The following is a 17553-nucleotide window of genomic DNA, read 5'->3' as shown; positions in this document are numbered from 1 at the left end:
TTAATTTCACACCTTTAGTGTCCCTCCATGTAGCCAAGCCCTTAATAAGGAAAGGGAAGGGAACAAAAGAAGTTAAGGGGAGGGGGGGAGCCTCTTAATTCCTTGAGTTTAAAATATTTTAACTAGTTTTCCATGACTCCCACACAAATGGGTGGGGCGGGGGGCATTCAGCTGCAAATACCATTAATGGTGAAGGAGCAATGTTAAGCCACCCAATCAGTATCAGCATCATCAAGCTATTAATAATAATAGTTCATTTAACATCTAAGTCAGCATTATAGTCTGTGTCCTCAGTGCTAAGAAAATGTGAGTTTTTACTGTAGGATAACTAACATGCATTAAGAAAAGGAGTACTTGTGGCACCTTAGAGACTAACAAATTTATTTGAGCATAAGCTTTCGTGAGCTACAGCTTATGCCATTGTCTACGCTCTGGAAAAGCTACGCCCATATGTTTGGGGACGGCGTTTCCACCTGCAAACCGACCAGGCTGCGCTACAGTGGCTTCATACCGCCACGGAAAATAACAAAAAACTTATTCGGTGGAGTTTAGCTCTCCAAGATTTTGATTTCGACATCCAACACATCTCAGGAGCTTCTAACAAAGTGGCTGATGCACTCTCCCTTGAAAGTTTCCCAGAATCAACTGGTTAAAATCGTCCTTGAGATGTGGAAAATATTGCTAGTCTTTATATACTTGGTAGTATATTTAGAGATACATGTGTCTTATTAACTCTGTTTTCTCCTAGCGCTCCAGGAAGAAATCATAGACAGTGTTCCACCCTATCTGTGATTTGGGGGGCATGTCATAAATATAAAGGGAAGGGTAAACCCCTTTAAAATCCCTCCTGGCCAGAGGAAAAATCCTGTCACCTGTAAAGAGTTAAGAAGCTAGGATAACCTCACTTGCACCTGACCAAAATGACCAATGAGGAGACAAGATACTTTCAAAGCTGGGGGGGGGACAAAGGTTCTCTCTGTCTGTGTGATGCTTTTGCCAGGAACAGAAAAGGAATGGAGTCTTAGAACTTAGTAAGTAATCTAGCTGGATATGCGTTAGATTCTGTTTGTTTAAATGGCTGATAAAATAAGTTGTGCTGAATGGAATGTATATTCCTGTTTTTGTGTCTTTTTGTAACTTAAGGTTTGGCCTAGAGGGATTCTCTATGTTTTGAATCTGATTACCCTGTAAGGGATTTACCATCCTGATTTTACAGAGGTGATTCTTTTACTTTTTCTTCAATTAAAATTCTTCTTTTAAGAACCTGATTGCTTTTTCATTGTTCTTAAGATCCAAGGGTTTGGGTCTGTGTTCACCTATGCAAATTGGTGAGGATATTTATCAAGCCTTCCCCAGGAAAGGGGGTGTAGGGTTTGGGAGGATTTTGGGGGGAAAGACGTTTCCAAGCGGGCTCTTTCCCTGTTATATATTTGTTAGACGATTGGTGGTGGCAGCAATAAAGTCCAAGGGCAAAAGGTAAAATAGTTTGTACCTTGGGGAACTTTTAACCTAAGTAAAAATAAGCGTAGGGGGTTTTTCATGCAGGTCCCCACATCTGTACCCTAGAGTTCAGAGTGGGGAAGGAACCTTGACATGCATCCGATGAATTGAGCTGTAGCTCACGAAAGCTTATGTTCAAATAAATTTGTTAATCTCTGAGGTGCTACAAGTACTCCTTTTCTTTTTGCGAATACAGACTAACATGGCTGCTACTCTGAAACCTAACATGCATTAACTATCCCACTGTAAAAACATAATGGGGACAAGGCACTTTAGTTTCACCAAAAGGCAAACTAGGTGAGGTCAGCACTATGCTCACCTGGCCAACGAATACAAAGGAGTAATAAGATCATGGTGTGCACTTCACAGGATGGGGAGTTACTTACAGAAATAAGGATTTTTAATAAGTTTTCAATTACAAAGCAGGGGGGGGATTCACATGTTACTGGAAAAGTCCAAAATGGTATTGAATGTTACAGGAATGTACAAATGTTTTAGGTATATATGGATTCTTTGGGCAAGGTAACAGCAAAAGTATGAAGCTAGTGTGCCCTAAGGGCTCAGAAACAAAATGGCAAATAAAAAAAAAACAATGTATTTGTTTATTAATTTAATTACTTTTGGATGCATAACTCATAATTTTTTATTTCTTGTGGTTCTTAAGCTATTTTGGGGTTGTGCACCTATATTTAATAAAAATTGCAATAGAAATTAGCCTCTGAGAAAGATTTCATACAAGATTGCCCCTAGAACCAGATTTTTGAAGGTCTTTAGGTGACTAGCAGGATTTTCAAAAGCATCCAGGAGCTTTCAACTTTTAAAAATCAGGCCTGGAATGAATATTTAGGAACCAAGTTCTACGTACAAGTGTTGACATGTGAAAAAGCACTAGGGTGCTTGATAGAGAGGCAAAATAACAATTGACAAAGGTAATCCCTGTTGGTGGATCAAATGAAACTGGAGAAGTTTTGACATTAACTAAGGAAATCAGTCAGCCTTGATGTCATATGATCCCAAAGAATACATTTGTGTACAAGAAACTTCTCCCAAAAATGCAGGCGTAGAATTAAAAACTACTATGGCAATATAACCAGGAAGCATTATAGTGGAAACACGATGAGCTGTCACTGCAGAGGCTACTAGCAAGCAACTATTAATATTTTCAATGATTATTTGCTATCAAAAATATAAGTTAAATAGCACAATAACCTCCCTCTTCACAGTGTTAACAGAGGTAAATGAAGGGCTAAGAGGCAGCAATAAAAACAACATTTGAAAAAGTAAATAAGTGAACCCACAGTCTGTGGTGGATTATAAGGACAAGGCTGTTCGGTTTAGACAAGCGGAACAGTAGCTCAACTCAGCGAATGCCTGTGGGGCTCGATGCGGGTATAGGAACTGCTACGGGATTTCGTTTAAACACTAGTACAAACACAGCAAAGAGTCCTGGGGCACCTTATAGACTAACGGACGTATTGGAGCATAAGCTTTCGTGGGTGAATACCCACTTCGTCAGATGCATGCATCTGACAAAGGGGGTATTCACCCACAAAAGCTTAAGCGCGAATCCGTCTGTTAGTCTATAAGGTGCCCCAGGACTCTTTGCCGCTTTTACAGAGCCAGAGTAACAGGGCCGGCTACCCCTCTGATACTAGTACAACCACGTGTGACAATTCTAATTTTCAAGGGTGCGGCCGCATGTAAAACACATCACTCAGACCGATCTCCTTTAGCAGCTCAATCCAAAGCAAGAGGCTGCACCTCGCCCTTAACAACCCCACCCTGGGAACCTGGTGCTGAGATGCGCCCTACTTTTGCAGCCAGCGCAGAAGGCTCACCCCAGCTGGGGTAACTTTATCCCCTTTGCCTGGCAGCCCATCCCCAAACCCGCCACCCGCCCCTTGGCCCCGGTCCTTCCCCGGCCTCCAGCTGTTTGACTCGCACGTGCGCTCGCTTGGCCCTGCGCAGACTCCGCCCCCGACCTGCCCCCTTGAGCACTTGGAATCCCAAGTAAGGGCAGAGCGAGGGCAGCGGCTTCAGCAGATGTTACTGAGCATGCTCATTAGGCGCCGAGCGGCACGTTGCGTCGAGGTGCGTGACTACGTCAGGGGTGATGTTAGTCCGGCCGGCTGGCGGCTGCGGCTGCCTAGGGATGGCGGGTGCGGATGGGGAAGGGGAGGTGCCGGCGCTGCGGGCGGTGCGGAGGTGCCTGGCGGCATTCCCGGCGGAGGCCAGGGGTGAGCGCGAGCGAGCCGGGCCCTGATTGGCTGCCACCGGCCTGAGAGCAGGGGGGGCTGGGAGCTCCCTGGTGGCGCGGCCCCACCATCCCAAGGTCCCTGCGCAGGGGGAGGGGCGTATCCTCGCCTCGCCTCGCCGCACGGGGGCTTGAGAGGGTCGGGCTCTGTGGCGCCCGCAAGGCGAGGGAAGGGGAACCGCCCCGCCCCGCCCAGCGCGGGGAAGGGGTTTGAGTCCCAGCGCGTGGCAGCTGCGGGGTTTGTCTGTCCCCCTCCCTTCACGCCAGTGCCCAGCGGACACGCTGGAGAAAAACCGTTAGTGAAGGACTCGGGGACCGTTGCGGTCCCTTCTAACCCCCTGGCTCTGTGAGGCTATGGACACCCCCTGGCCCGGTAGCGAAGGTGGGAGAGCCAGTAATAAACCTCCCCGAGGCCCCTCCCGCCCCCCCCCCCCCGAGGTCTTGCAGCAAAATCAGGGAAGGCCAGACTTTACATTCCTGATGCCACCAAAGGTACAAACTTAGCAGAGAAGGACGTGGGGAGAACCACTTTGGGTCTTTGTCGTACTTTGTGGAGAAGCAAAGCAGTGCACAAATCCACCGGTTAAAAAAATCCGTTGCTGGTTACTTGCTAAAGATCCAATGGCCCCATGTGGGAAACTTTGAAAAACATTGTGTTTAGAGATAGTTCTCCTATGTTCTGCCTTTGGTTTAGTGTAATCTCTAAAAATAAAATAAAAAAAACTATAGATTTGTTTGCCAGCAGAGCATGTATTATATATTTATTTGCGTAGACAATAATGATTTTTAGGCACCCAGTTTGCAAAATGGCCTTAAAGTCAGGTCTCTAAATTACATGTAGGAACCTAAATGAAAGTCATCTGATGAGAGGTGCTGAATGTTTCAGAAGGTGAGGCTATCTCTAGGCATCTTTGTTGTATGAGCCCCACCATTGGTGCTGTTTCCTTCTTTTAGTCTTTTGTCTGTATGAAGTATTATCATGTGGGAGATGAACCACAGCAACCAATAGTCTGAAACAAGTTCTGGCCAGTTGTGTGGCTTTGCATGTGCTGAGTCTGACAGTGAAGACCACCTCATCAATATGTAGGGTTTTGACCCCTGGAGACTACAGGTTCCAGCATAGAGCATGACCAGTTCTAAGCTGGAGCACTGAATGTAGGGATGTGTAGTCTCCATGGTCCTGTCTACACTGGGGAAACTTTCTAACTTATTTTAAAATTGATTAGTACAGTGTAGAGATGACTTGAACTGCTTTCAAGACTTCTGTAAAATAGATTTTTTCTTTGTCTGGGCAGAGTTGGGACTGACGGAATCTGTGCCATACCTAGATAGCCTTTTGTCTCCGCTGGAATTTTATCGGGAATGGGTGTGTCCAAACAAACCATGTATAATTCAGAATGCCTTCGGTCACTGGCCAGCTCTGAAGAAGTGGACGTTAACTTATCTCAGGTAGGAATCCACTTTGAAGCTAGGCAGTAGCTCAGCTGAACATTACAAACCATCAGAAGAGAGCTTCTTGTTCGGTTTTTTAAATTATTGATAAGACTGGCTCAAATGAACCTGGAATCCTATGTGAAGACTTCTGTTGGGCATCCCAGCTGCAGCACCCAAAATTCAGAAGTTACTTTCTTCCCCCAACTACTGTACTATACTTAGTTCCATTAAAGGATATGGGAGATTCGGTTTTTGTGTGCCAGAACTTGTGTGTGGGGAGAGAGAGAGATAGGGAAATAGTATTTCCGAGCTTCTTGTTAAACAGGAGCAACGTGCAGAATGCCCCAGTCAGGGCTACAATAGATAGTGATGTCTTGGTTCCCCAGCAGAATCAGATTTTCACTAAAGCACTCATTCAGCACAAAGCAGTCAATGCTGCACACCTTGTGAGCTGTGGTGCATGAGCAGAAACGTGCTGGCATTTCATCCTATTCTGATTGGGGTGGGTTTTCTGTGGCTGTAGGTTTGGCAGCATTGCCTCAATTGGCCCTGGTGGCATTAGTTATGATTATTAAAAAAAACCCAAAACCTAAGCACCTCTTTTTTTTAAAAAACAAAAAACAAACTAACAAAAAACCCAGGTGTGGACATGAAATAATTCAGTAATTGAAACTTCTGTGTCCAAGAGAGAGGATTTCTCAGTACATCCACACAGCAAATTGTGATTTTAAAAAATTGTCTAAAGTACATGTTTGTAGATTCCTCAATTGGCTCTGAACCTCAGATATATTTTGCAGGAAGGTAGCAGGCTCCAAGATGGTGAGTGTGGCAGTGACGCCAAATGGTTATGCTGATGCTGTTTATCAGGACCGGTTTGTCATGCCGGAGGAGCGGCACATGCTTTTCAGCAACTTCTTGGACATTGTGGAGAAGAAAGTGATCTCTCCAAGTGTGTTCTATGTGCAGAAGCAGTGTTCAAACCTGACTGAGGAGTTCCCTGAACTTTTAGGTGATGTGGAGCCTGAGGTACCATGGATGAGTGAGGCACTCGGTAAACACCCCCTGCAATCAGTGAATACTTTATATAGCACTTTAAACTTCTGTGATGTTTACATGCCAAATATTTTTGTTATCTTTCTAATTGGCACAGGTTAGTATGGCTTTGTCAACTCAGGAAGGAGAGGTTTCAGAGTAACAGCCGTGTTAGTCTGTATTCGCAAAAAGAAAAGGAGTACTTGTGGCACCTTAGAGACTAACCAATTTATTTGAGCATGAGCTTTCGTGAGCTGATGAAGTGAGCTGTAGCTCACGAAAGCTCATGCTCAAATAAATTGGTTAGTCTCTAAGGTGCCACAAGTACTCCTTTCCTTTTTTCAGGAAGGAGAGGGGTCGTAAAATAGCTTAACCTTGCCCTGTGGATTGGAGGACTCCAAAACAGCTTGCTTGCTTAGCAGGTTCATAGAGTGTGAAACTGTGCTATTGTATTAATATACATAATTTTCATCCACAAGTGGCAAAAAGGTTGGCGGCTTCCTGGGGCCCTGTCTACACTATTGTTCAGGGTGTTGCTACCACCTGTGGAGCTAAACTGATAGCAAAAGTGGAATTTTTTTTTAAAGCCTATTATAGACAATACTCTAGAGTGCTGCGTTAATATTACCTTTCTGCTCCTTGTTGTGCGGTTGAAGGTGCTTGCTTATGGTAGTAAAGGATTATTCGTTACAGTCGACTTTCCTGCTAGAGCATAATTCATTCCTTTTAATGTGGTTCTCCTGATCCCTTTGGGGTTTTGGTACATGAAGTGCTATTTTGTGATTTGAGCTATGTATTGGGGAACCAGGTCTCCAGAAAATGTGAGCTGAAGGTCAAAAGCACAGCCTTGGGGATGAATAATGCTCCATCAGTTAGTATGGTGTGTCTCTGCGACAGCCTTCAGTCTAGAAGGAGCTCCTAATTATTAGCTATTAGAGATCAAGGCTGACATATTTACTGAGGTGGGTGGAGAATATAAACAAACTGAGTTGGCGGAAAAATCTTCATCTGCAGCTCTTTAAACATAACATTCAAATTAATTTTCTGTTAAAAATCACTTCCTCTTCCTCCCCTTGCAGGAAAGAAGCCTGATGCTGTGAATTTCTGGCTTGGCGAGTCTGCTGCTGTGACATCCTGTGCGTAGCATATAATGCTGTCAGGTCTTGTATGTGCCCTCAGCTCAGATTTTGACATACTTGTTTTGAGGGGTAAGGTGGGTAGGTCTCTTTGTGAAATCCTAATGGATAGGTTGTACTTTAACTGTCGTCTTCATATGTAATGATCTTTCTTCCTACCCACCTTGTCCCAGCACTTGACTGCTGTATCTGTATGTGCATCTGGCTTATTGTTTCAGGTGGAATACTGAGAGTTTCTGTCCTATAAATCTTGCACCTGGGTATAAAGTAAAGCAATCAAATTTCAGTCTCATGCTTCATAACTCAGGCTAATTGCTGTAAAGGTCAGGTAGGATTCTCCCTTCCCTAGTAGAACTTTGTACAATTAATAACATTATGGGTATTTTCCTCCTCTTCTGAAGTTTATTAGCAACTCCCAAACAGTACGTTGAATATTGGACTTGCTAGATCACTGGTCTGAGGTGGTATGGCAGCTCCTGTGTTTCTCTTTTTTTGTCCTAGCATCTCCTTTCTGTGAAATTTTGACTTTAGAGCAGAGCAGAAATGGATGGTTTAGTGGTGTAGTCATCAAATTTGAAATACATTTACTCTCTGGAATCACAGTTTCAGTTCCTGGAATTGTTGACTCAGCCCTGTATTCTTCTGAGGTAGATTGAGTACCTTGCAATTTGCTCTGTGTGGCGGTATTTTGGATGAGACTTTTAAAAAATGAGGTAATGTCTGCTCTCCTTGGACACTGAAGATCTCAGGACATGTTCATAAGCGGAGACACTAGCCAAAATTCCTGCCTGCCCTCAAACTGTTGATCAGTGTGTTTCTGTGCAGGTTGATTGCCAGGTTCCACCCAAGAAGTGACTGTTTTTCTGTATTGCTCTCTGTATGTTGCTGGTGAAGTAGTTTGGAATCCTTTTGGATGAAAAGTGCTGCATACATATGAAATATTATTTCATTATTATTTCTTTCTCCTCTGGCAACAAGAGGAAGAAGCAGCCTACCACTGCCAATAAGAGCTGTCACTTTCAGTTTGCTACAATTTGTGATGTGGTGCTTTTCTTCTTTCTCAATTTTAGTACATAAAGATCACTACGAGAACTTGTACTGTGTGATTTCCGGCGAGAAACATTTTCTACTGCATCCACCAAGTGACCGCCCCTTCATCCCCTATGGTACATGCTTGAGAGTGTGTATAAATGTGTAAAGAGAAGTGTCCAAATTAATGAAAGGTAGAGACAGGAATAACGTTCTGATAACATTTTCAGTGTTACATTTTGCAATGTGAATAGAAATCTGTTACCAAATACTTACTATTTGGAGTAGTAGAGATTTCTGTTCTTGGGGCTGGATCCTCAGCTGGTATAAATTATTGACTTCAGTGGAGTTGCTCTGATTTATACCAGCTGAGGATCTGGCACCTGGATCTGTGCTCTAAGTGTCGGACTGGCTGGAATTCCTCCAGCTTTAGAATTATTAAAATATCTCCTCTGTGGTGAAGCTTGCAGGATCCTCATGTGCAGTAGTTCTTGATTCCTTCTGCTGATTCTCTTTCTTTCTGGAAAAAAGCAGGGAAATTAAATACAAATATGTACATTAACGAAAAATTAAAGTTACAAATGTAAATGCTGAAATCTAACAAAGAACACAATAAGGTTCTTATACTAACATTAGCTTGACCAGAATACCCATAGCTTTTATTTCCTATTTCTCTGTTACTTTTACAAGTATACATTTAACATAAATATTAATGTGCACAACATATGGTATATAAATGGGCTATGTGAACCTGTTCACAAAAACCTTAATTAATTTTACTCCCTGACTTTTGAGCTTTTAGATTTGTAACTCTAATGAAGGACTAATACCAGTTTGTGTGTGTTGTTTTTATATATTATCATAATATCTAAAGATCAGCAAAAGTGCAATCAGCATTGGACTGCAGAATCAGAAAACCACATGTGCAGAAGCAATGAAAGAAGAGAAGCCCAGGTTTTCTAAAATGGCTGATAAGCCAAATAAGATAAAACTAGAAGTGAAAGGTTAGCCACAGGTCATTAAGAACTCCAATGAAAGCTCTCTTGGTAGAATGACCAAAGCAGAAAGGACAGAGAATAGAATACTGGGTAAGATAGGGGAGAAGTTGTGACTTGGAAAAGGGAAGTGGGATGGTAATTGGAACAAAGTAGGATCAAGAGAAGGTAGGCGTATGTGTGTTGAGGAAAAGGAAAAAATAATTCATTTGAAGGAAGAGAGGACAGAGCCCTAGAAAAGGGAGGCATTGGAAAACATTGTGATAGAGGAGTGCGGAGCTGGTAATAGGGAGGACAGAAATTGAAGGACATGTGTCACGGAATGAACAAAGGGAAGAAGGAAGCAGAGGAAAGAAAACTGGAAATGGTGGTTGTGTGACGGTATCTTAATATTTGAGTCCATCTGTGAAAGTGTCATGTACTATGTCACTAAGACTCTGTATTTATTATTGAGATTAATGCCATTTAACCTTTTCCATGCTCTACACTTTCAGAGCTCTACCTGCCTGCGACGTATTGCATATCAGAAGATGGTTCGTTTCAGGTTGTGGATGAAAAGGCTGCAGACAAGGTACTTATGACATCTTTGTATTAAAAGAACACCATCAACTTGTCAACCTGTCAATTTAAAAAAAAATTAGTCAAAAGTAGTTTCAGGTATTCCACTGTGCCCTGTGACCCCTTGCAAGTTTCTGTGGTTATTATTTGAGTATGTCCTGTTTCTAAGATGCCTCTCTAACTGCAAACTGGGAACCATTGAAATCAATAGCTGTTAAAGGAATAGCCTTTCAAAATAATGTCTTCTGTGCGCTGAACACAAACAGGTCCATTAAAAGTCTTTTTAAATAATACCAGATAAAGGAATTTAGCTCATCAAGGGTGAATTTCACTGCTGTGCATACATTGTGTTGGCCCTCTGCAAAGGGGTGAATTTCATCCTAGAAAAAATGTTCTGGTGCTATAACCATAGTAGTTATCTTTATAAACCATTTTTATTCATAGTAGTAATTATTATTTGGTCAGAATGATTGAAAGGAGACACCATACAAAACTATATACAAATACTAGATCCCTGCCCCAAAGAGGGGAAGTATGGCCCAGTGCCCAGGGTGTTAGCCTGGGACTGGGGGGCTTGGGTCAGTTTCCTGTTCCACCATAGACATTCTATGTGACCTTGGGGAAGTCACTCAGCCTCTTTGCACCTCAGTTCTTCAGCTGTAAATTGAGGATAGTAATACTTCAGTAGTAATACAGGTGTTGAGGGAAAATATGTGAAAGATTAGGAAGTGTTTAGATATCCTGGTAATGCAGGCTAATAAGTACATAGAGCTTACAATTCAATTTTAGACATGACGAAAAGGAGGATAAGAAGGGATAAAGATTGCAGTTATAAAATTATACAGTTGCTCTAAATTCATAGATTTTTAAGGCCAAAAGGCACTATTGTAATCATGTAGGCTGACCTCCTACACATCGCAGGCCACAGAACTTCACCAAGTCCATCCTGTAATAGAACCATAACCTCTGGTTGAGTTAGTGAAGTCCTCAGATCATGATTTAAAGACTTCAAATTACAGCGAATGCACGATTTACTCTAGTTTAAATCACCAAGTGAGACATGATGTCCCATGCTGCAGAGGAAGGCGAAAAACCCCCAGAGTCTTTGCCAATCTGAGCTGGGGGAGAAATTCCAGCCCGACCACAAATATGGCAGTCATTTGAACTCTGAGTATGTCGACAAGACCCACCAACCAGTCTCCTGGGAAGAATTCTCTGTAGTAACTCAGATCCCACCCCATCTAACATCCCATCACAGGCCATTGGGTATATTTACTGCTAACAGTCAAAGATCAATTAATTGCCAAAATTAGGCTATCCCATCATACCATCTCCTCCATAAACTTATCAAGCTTAGTCTTGAAGCCAGATATGTCTTTTGCCCACACTACTCCCCTTGGAAGGCTGTTCCAGAACTTCACTCCTCTGAAGGTTAGAAACCTTTGTCTAATTTCAAGTCTAAACTTCCTGGTGGCCAGTTTATATCCATTGTTCTTGTGTCCACATTGGTACTGAGCTTAAATAATTCCTCTCCTTCCCTGGTATTTATCCCTCTGATATATTTATAGGGAGCAATCATATCTCCCCTCAGTCTTCTTTTGGTTAAGCTAAACAAGCCAAGCTCTTTGAGTCTCCTTTCATAAGCCAGGTTTTCCATTCCTCGGATCATCCTAGTAGCCCTTCTCTGTACCTGTTTCCGTTTGAATTCATCCTTCTTAAACATGGGAGACCAGAACTGCACACACTATTCCAGATGAGGTCTCACCAGTGCCTTGTAAAGCAGTACTAACACCTCCTTATCTCTACTGGAAATACCTCTCCTGATGCATCCCCAGACTGCATTAGGTTTTTTCATGGCATATCACATTGGCGGCTCATAGTCATTCTGTGATCGATCAATACTCCGAGGTCCTTCTTCTCCCCTGTTACTTCCTAGTGATGCATCCCCAGCTTATAACAAATTTTTTTGTTATTAATCCCTAAATGCATGACCTTGCACTTCTCACTTAAATTTCATCCTATTACTATTACTCTAGTTTACAAGGTCATCCAGATCTTCCTGTATGATATCCCCATCCTTCTCTGTATTGGCAATACCTCCCAGCTTTGTGTCATCGGCAAACTTTATTAGCACATTCCCACTTTTTGTGCCAACGTCAGTAATAAAATGATTAAATAAGATTGGTCCCAAAACCGATCCCTGAGGAACTCCACTAGTAACCTCCTTCCAGCCTGACAGTTCACCTTTCAGTGTGACCTGTCGTAGTCTCTCCTTTAATCAGTTCTTTTTCCACCTTTCAATTTTCATATTGATCCCCATCTTTTCCAATTTAGCTAATAATTCCCCATGTGGAACCATATCAAATGCAGTGGATCTAATTTACCTCATTTTCAGTAAGGCATTTCCTTCGTCTAAAAAATCAGTTACTTTCTCAAAGAACGAGATCAGGTTGATTTGGCATGATCCACCTTTTGTAAAACCATGTTGTATTTTGTCCCAATTACCATTGACCTCAATGTCCTTAACTACTTTCTCCTTCAGAATTTTTTCCAAGACCTTGCATATTACAGCTGTCAAATTAACAGGCCTGTAGTTACCCGAATTGCTTTTTTTTCCCTTTCTTAAAAAGGAACTATGTTAGCAATTCTCCAGTCATACGGTACAACCCCTGAGTTTACAGATTAATAAAAAATTCTTACTAATGGGCTTGCAATTTCGTTCCTTATTCACCTTTCAGTTCTCATATTAATCCCCATCTTCTAATACTTTAACTAATTTCCCATGTAGAACTGTATCAAATGCCTTACTGAAATCCATAAAGATTAGATCTGCATTTCCTTTGGCTAAAAAAATCAGTTATCTTCTCAAAGAAAGACATCAGGTTGGTCTGGCACTATCTACCTTTTGTAAAACCGTGATGTATTTTATCCCAATTGCTGTTTACCTCTGTGTCTTTATCTATCTTTCAAAATTTGTTCCAAGACCTTGCATTCAATTTAGGTTAAACTAATAAGCCTATAATTTTTAAGAAAGGGGAAAGAGTGATCTGGGAAACAAGTGACATATTACCAATTCTCCAATCGTAGGGTACAAGCCCCAATCTTACATATTCATTAAAAATACTTGTCATTGGTCCTACAATTTTATATGTCAACCTCCCTTCAAGAATATTAAAGGAACTATCTGAGACCCCTGATTTGGTCCCATTAAGCTGATTGAGTTTAACTTCCACGACAGATGTGGTAATTTCTACTTCCATATCCTTGTTTCCATTAGCCACCCTGGCACTACTCCTAAACTCGTCGTTTCCCACAAAAATCTGAGGCACAGTATTCATTTAGGTGTTGGGCCATGCCTAGATTATCTCTAATCTCCACCCCATCCTCAGTGTTTAGAGGTCCCACTTCTTTCCTCGATTTTGGCATATGTGTATCACCCAAAAACTGTAGGTTACCCAAGCTCAACTTATCTTCTGCTTTTGGTGGCCTTCATACTTCCTACCAATAGGCTAACCATGTCTGTCTTCATTCAGCAATCCTTCAGGTACGCTCTTTTTCCCCCCTGTCCATTTTCTATCCCAGGTCCATTCCCTGCCATGTAACCTCTGTCACAAACAATCAGATCCCTTTTCCTATGCCCTAAACAGAGTCTGCAGTTAGTACTTGGTAAATTTAAGGATCCATCACCATGTCTTATAGAAAGGAGCATTCTTGTAATATGGTAAAGTGGATTTTACAGGATTTACAACTATATATTTTCTGGTACATTTTATTACAAGTTCAGTAAGTGAATTTTTTGTTTAACAACTCCATTTTCTGGGGGACCCTAACATTTTATATCTTGTTAAATGCTGCACGTACAACATACTCTTCTCCTTGCAGGTTCCATGGATTCCACTGGATCCTTTAAATCCAGATCTTGAACAATACCCAGAGTATGCCCAGGCAAGGCCTTTGCGGTGCACAGTGAAAGCTGGTGAGATGTTGTACCTCCCTTCTCTCTGGTTTCACCATGTTAAGCAGTCACATGGTTGTATAGCAGGTAAGAAGAGTTGTTAGTGACAAACATATTTTCAATCCATGATGGCATAGTCCATTTTTTCCAGCAAAACATGGTTGGGTACAAGGGCACTTTCACAGTCTTTTCTTCTTTATCCCTGGTAGAGTTAGCCATCTTGGCACATGACTATAGTGTTACCTACTTGCAAAGACTATTCTGATAATATTTTATATAGAATTGCAAAAGAATGTAGTGAAATGGATGAACAAGGTAGGAAAAATCAGCTAGTCCTTGAGGCTGCAGAGAGAGAGCCAAACACAGCCACCCCTGTAGTAGTTTGTTTTGTTAGAGAGCGCTAAGCAGGTTATTTGATTGCTGGCTGCAAATTGGCTGACTGTACACCATAGGCAAAGAAACTGCACAAGAAAGTTTGGATTTTTAGTGTCTGTTATTATCAGACCAGTAAAAATGAGTCTTTATTGCATAAAAGAAAACCAAACAAATGTACAAGTTACTTCTTGTCTCTGCCTTTTAACAAAAATCTCCTCGTGTGTGTGTGTGTCTCTCTCTCCCCTCCCCTCCCTCCCCCACCTGCTTAGAGAGCTCCAGACTTTCAAACCTTTCTACTCTTTTACGCCGAAACCATTACTGTCTGTATTGCAGGATGCAAGGAAGGGCTTTACTGTATCTATTCTGCCAAAGCAACTCCTTCCATGCAGAGAAAAAATAAGTAACAGATGAGTGTTGAATAACATCAACCTAGTTATGAAAGCAAATATATAACACCGCTTGCAGATATTGGAGGCATTTATTTTAGTGCTTGCCATAGCATGGTAAAAAGATGTATTAATTTTCATTTTAATTAAGAGGCAAAATTAAAACACTTTCCATATGATGACCAAGGCAAAATGGTGGGTTAGTGCACCATCCTTTAAAAACTGTGGGGAGAGAGAGGTTCAAATCTAGAGTAGGTCATAAATTAAAATGAATTTGTGTTCTTGGCCTAGATCATAGCGCACATTTTCCGTTTCTAAATGTTTTGCAAGTCTGCTCAGGAGAGTCCCAGGACTGTTGTTTTGGGGGTTAATGTGAGTAAGGACTGAGGTGCATTGGCAGAGTTTATGTAACAGATGCTGACTCACTGCCTGCCTGCATTATGCTTGGCTCTAGTCAGAGGTGGGATTCTTTTAAAGTTCATCCAGTTTTGAGAAATGAGTGCCTGCATTACCTTCTAAAGCAGCATGTGAATATGGCCAAAAGGCATTTCTAACACCAGACAATAACAATTTTCCTATCTCTTGTCTCCTCAGTGAATTATTGGTATGACATGGAATATGACCTGAAGTACAGCTACTATCAACTTCTAGATTCTCTCTCAAAAGCTGTGACACTGGTGTAGCTGAGTCTGGGGACTCAGTCATAAACCTTTCTAATGTGACTGAATTATATGCGTCTGCCTGGAGTACGAATATGCTTGAGTTAGAAGAACTAAACATTAAATTATCCTCAACAAATGTCTGTCAGAGGATATTTGTCTTGCTTGCCTTTGGAGATGGTATCATGTGGGCGTTCAGTGAAATTCCAACCCAAATGGCTATCTTTTTTGGCTTGACAGGAGAGGGCTTGTTGACATTTCAAAGCCTTCATGCTTAGCCTCAGATGCCTCAAGGAAGGCAGAATTTTAGTGGAGCCACTGCAGGTTTTGGAAACCTCAAAAATGTAAACCATGTGTGTTCCTTTCCCTTTGCTAGATTCTTTAGAGCAGTGGTTTTAAAACTGTGGGTCGCAACCCAGTACTGGGTCATGGAATGTAAGGCACTGGGTTGTGACCGCTCTGGTCAGCACCGCTGACCGGGCTGTCAAAAGTCCTGTCAGCGGTGCTGCCCGGCTAAGGTAGGCTAGTCCCTACCTGTTCTGACATGGCGCTGTGTCACGGAAGCGGCCAGCAGCAGGTCCGCCTCATAGGTGGGGGGGCGGGGCCTCAACGTGCTGCCCGAGCACTGGCTCCGCACTCCCATTGGCTGGTAACCAGCCAATGGGAGCTGGAGGCGGGGGCGGGCGGCGCCTGTGGGCAAGAGCTGCGTGGAGCCAATTGTGCGCCTCCGCGTAGGAGCCAGACCTGCTGCTGGCCGCTTCCAGGGTGTAGCGTGGTCTGCGGTGCCAGGACAGGTGCCTGCCTCTGCAGCCTGGCTGCCCCACTGACCGGGAGCCGCCAGACGTAAGCCCGTGCCCCAGTCCCCTTCCCCAGCCCTGAGCCCCCCTGAAATCTGGAGCCCCCTCCTGAACCCCAAGCCCCTCATGCCTGGCTCCACCCCAGAGCCTGCACCCCCAGCCCAGAGCCCCCTCCCACACCCTGAACTCCTCATTCCTGGCCCCATCCCTCATCCCCAGCTCCGTTGGGTCGCAGGTATCAACAATTTTCTTCAACTGGGTCACCAGAAAAAAGTTTGAAAACCACTGGTTTTAGAGAACATGCAAAGCTATAGCCCACAGTCCAGTTTGGTAACTGGCAAAGTAATGAGGCAAAACCAGCTCTGCAATAACAGCGTAATCATCAGCCCAAGACTCCCATTCATTGAGATAACTCCCATTCATTATGAGACAATACTTTCTGAGTTTTAATTCACTGTGTTCAGTGGCTGTGTGTAATGCTTTGAGAATTCAGAATACAAATTGTGCAATAAAATATCCGTGTTTATAAGCTTATTTCTATACTAGCTATGGGGACCCTCAAATGATACGGGGAAGGGGAGTGATCAGGAAATCATGATACAATTGTGATTATTTTCCATGTAAAAACATATCTACATTTCATTGTGCAGATTGCCAACGGTCGTGTGCGGCTTTTTGTAGTTGTACCTTCCCACATTCTTAGTGGCGATTTAAAGGTTGCTTTTCTGAGTTCATAATAACTGAGAATCAAATCCCGTCTATTCCCATCAACAGAAAATTCCACTTGCTAAAGCCCATTTACCATAATCTTTGACTTTTCTAATGAAATTTTGCAATTCTATGGCTTGTGTTACAGAGGTTAGTCTAAATAATTGTGCATCTGTCCTTAAAATGTATGAAATACATGGTCGATGAGTTGTGTGAACCATGGGCCTGATTCTGCACCCATTCCATGAATATTTTCATTGAACTCAGTGAAACTACTCATCTGAGTATAGAACTGCAGGATTGGGTACCATGATATGGGACCCAACAGATATGTCCAGCAGTATTGTTGTTAATATATAAAATGCCAAATGTAATTTATTACAGATCTTCAAAGGTACATACAAGCATTACTCTACCAGGGCTTAGTGGGAGAAACTTGTATTCATATATTATTAGTCAGGAAAATGCGCAGAAACTTTAGACAGTACTGGTTATTGCAAGAAAAATCCTTTCAAAAGAAACAAATGAATTTTGAGTCTAAACCTATTTTTCAAATCTAGCTCCTGTTCAACAGTTACTGAAAACTAGAGATGGACTCGAGACAGAATTCAAATTCATAATTGGATTAGAATCTGTTTGGGGTATTCAGGCTTATTTGGATTCAGTGTAGCTTAATAGAGCACAAGCCATGAATTTCCAGATTAGTTCTATGTTCAGATCTAAATTTCCCCAAAG

General features: G+C 42.4%; 1 protein-coding gene across 1 annotated transcript; it reads left to right on the top strand.

The window, feature by feature from the left end:
• Window positions 1-3624: 3624 nt before the first annotated feature.
• JMJD7 (jumonji domain containing 7) lies at window positions 3625-16644 on the top strand. Its single transcript, XM_077818841.1, has 8 exons — window positions 3625-3737; window positions 5050-5203; window positions 5986-6239; window positions 7300-7356; window positions 8427-8522; window positions 9875-9951; window positions 13821-13980; window positions 15249-16644. Exons 1-8 carry the CDS (start codon window positions 3653-3655, stop codon window positions 15335-15337), a joined length of 972 nt encoding a protein of 323 aa, XP_077674967.1. The 5' UTR covers window positions 3625-3652; the 3' UTR covers window positions 15338-16644.
• The last annotated feature ends 909 nt before the right edge of the window (window positions 16645-17553 follow it).

Source organism: Eretmochelys imbricata, chromosome 6 (genome assembly GCF_965152235.1).
Source record: "Eretmochelys imbricata isolate rEreImb1 chromosome 6, rEreImb1.hap1, whole genome shotgun sequence".
In the NCBI taxonomy this organism is placed as follows: Eukaryota; Metazoa; Chordata; order Testudines; family Cheloniidae; genus Eretmochelys; species Eretmochelys imbricata.
The sequence above is the reverse complement of the archived record's forward strand: the minus strand, read 5'-3'. Positions and strand labels throughout refer to the sequence as shown.

Bases quoted from the DNA above. Each gene is read 5' to 3' on its own strand.
- JMJD7 (XM_077818841.1), top strand. From the start codon at position 3,653: ATGGCGGGTGCGGATGGGGAAGGGGAGGTGCCGGCGCTGCGGGCGGTG. The intron at 5,204-5,985 runs GTAGGAATCCAC...TATATTTTGCAG, and splicing joins TGGACGTTAACTTATCTCAG to GAAGGTAGCAGGCTCCAAGA. The intron at 8,523-9,874 runs GTACATGCTTGA...CTACACTTTCAG, and splicing joins CCGCCCCTTCATCCCCTATG to AGCTCTACCTGCCTGCGACG.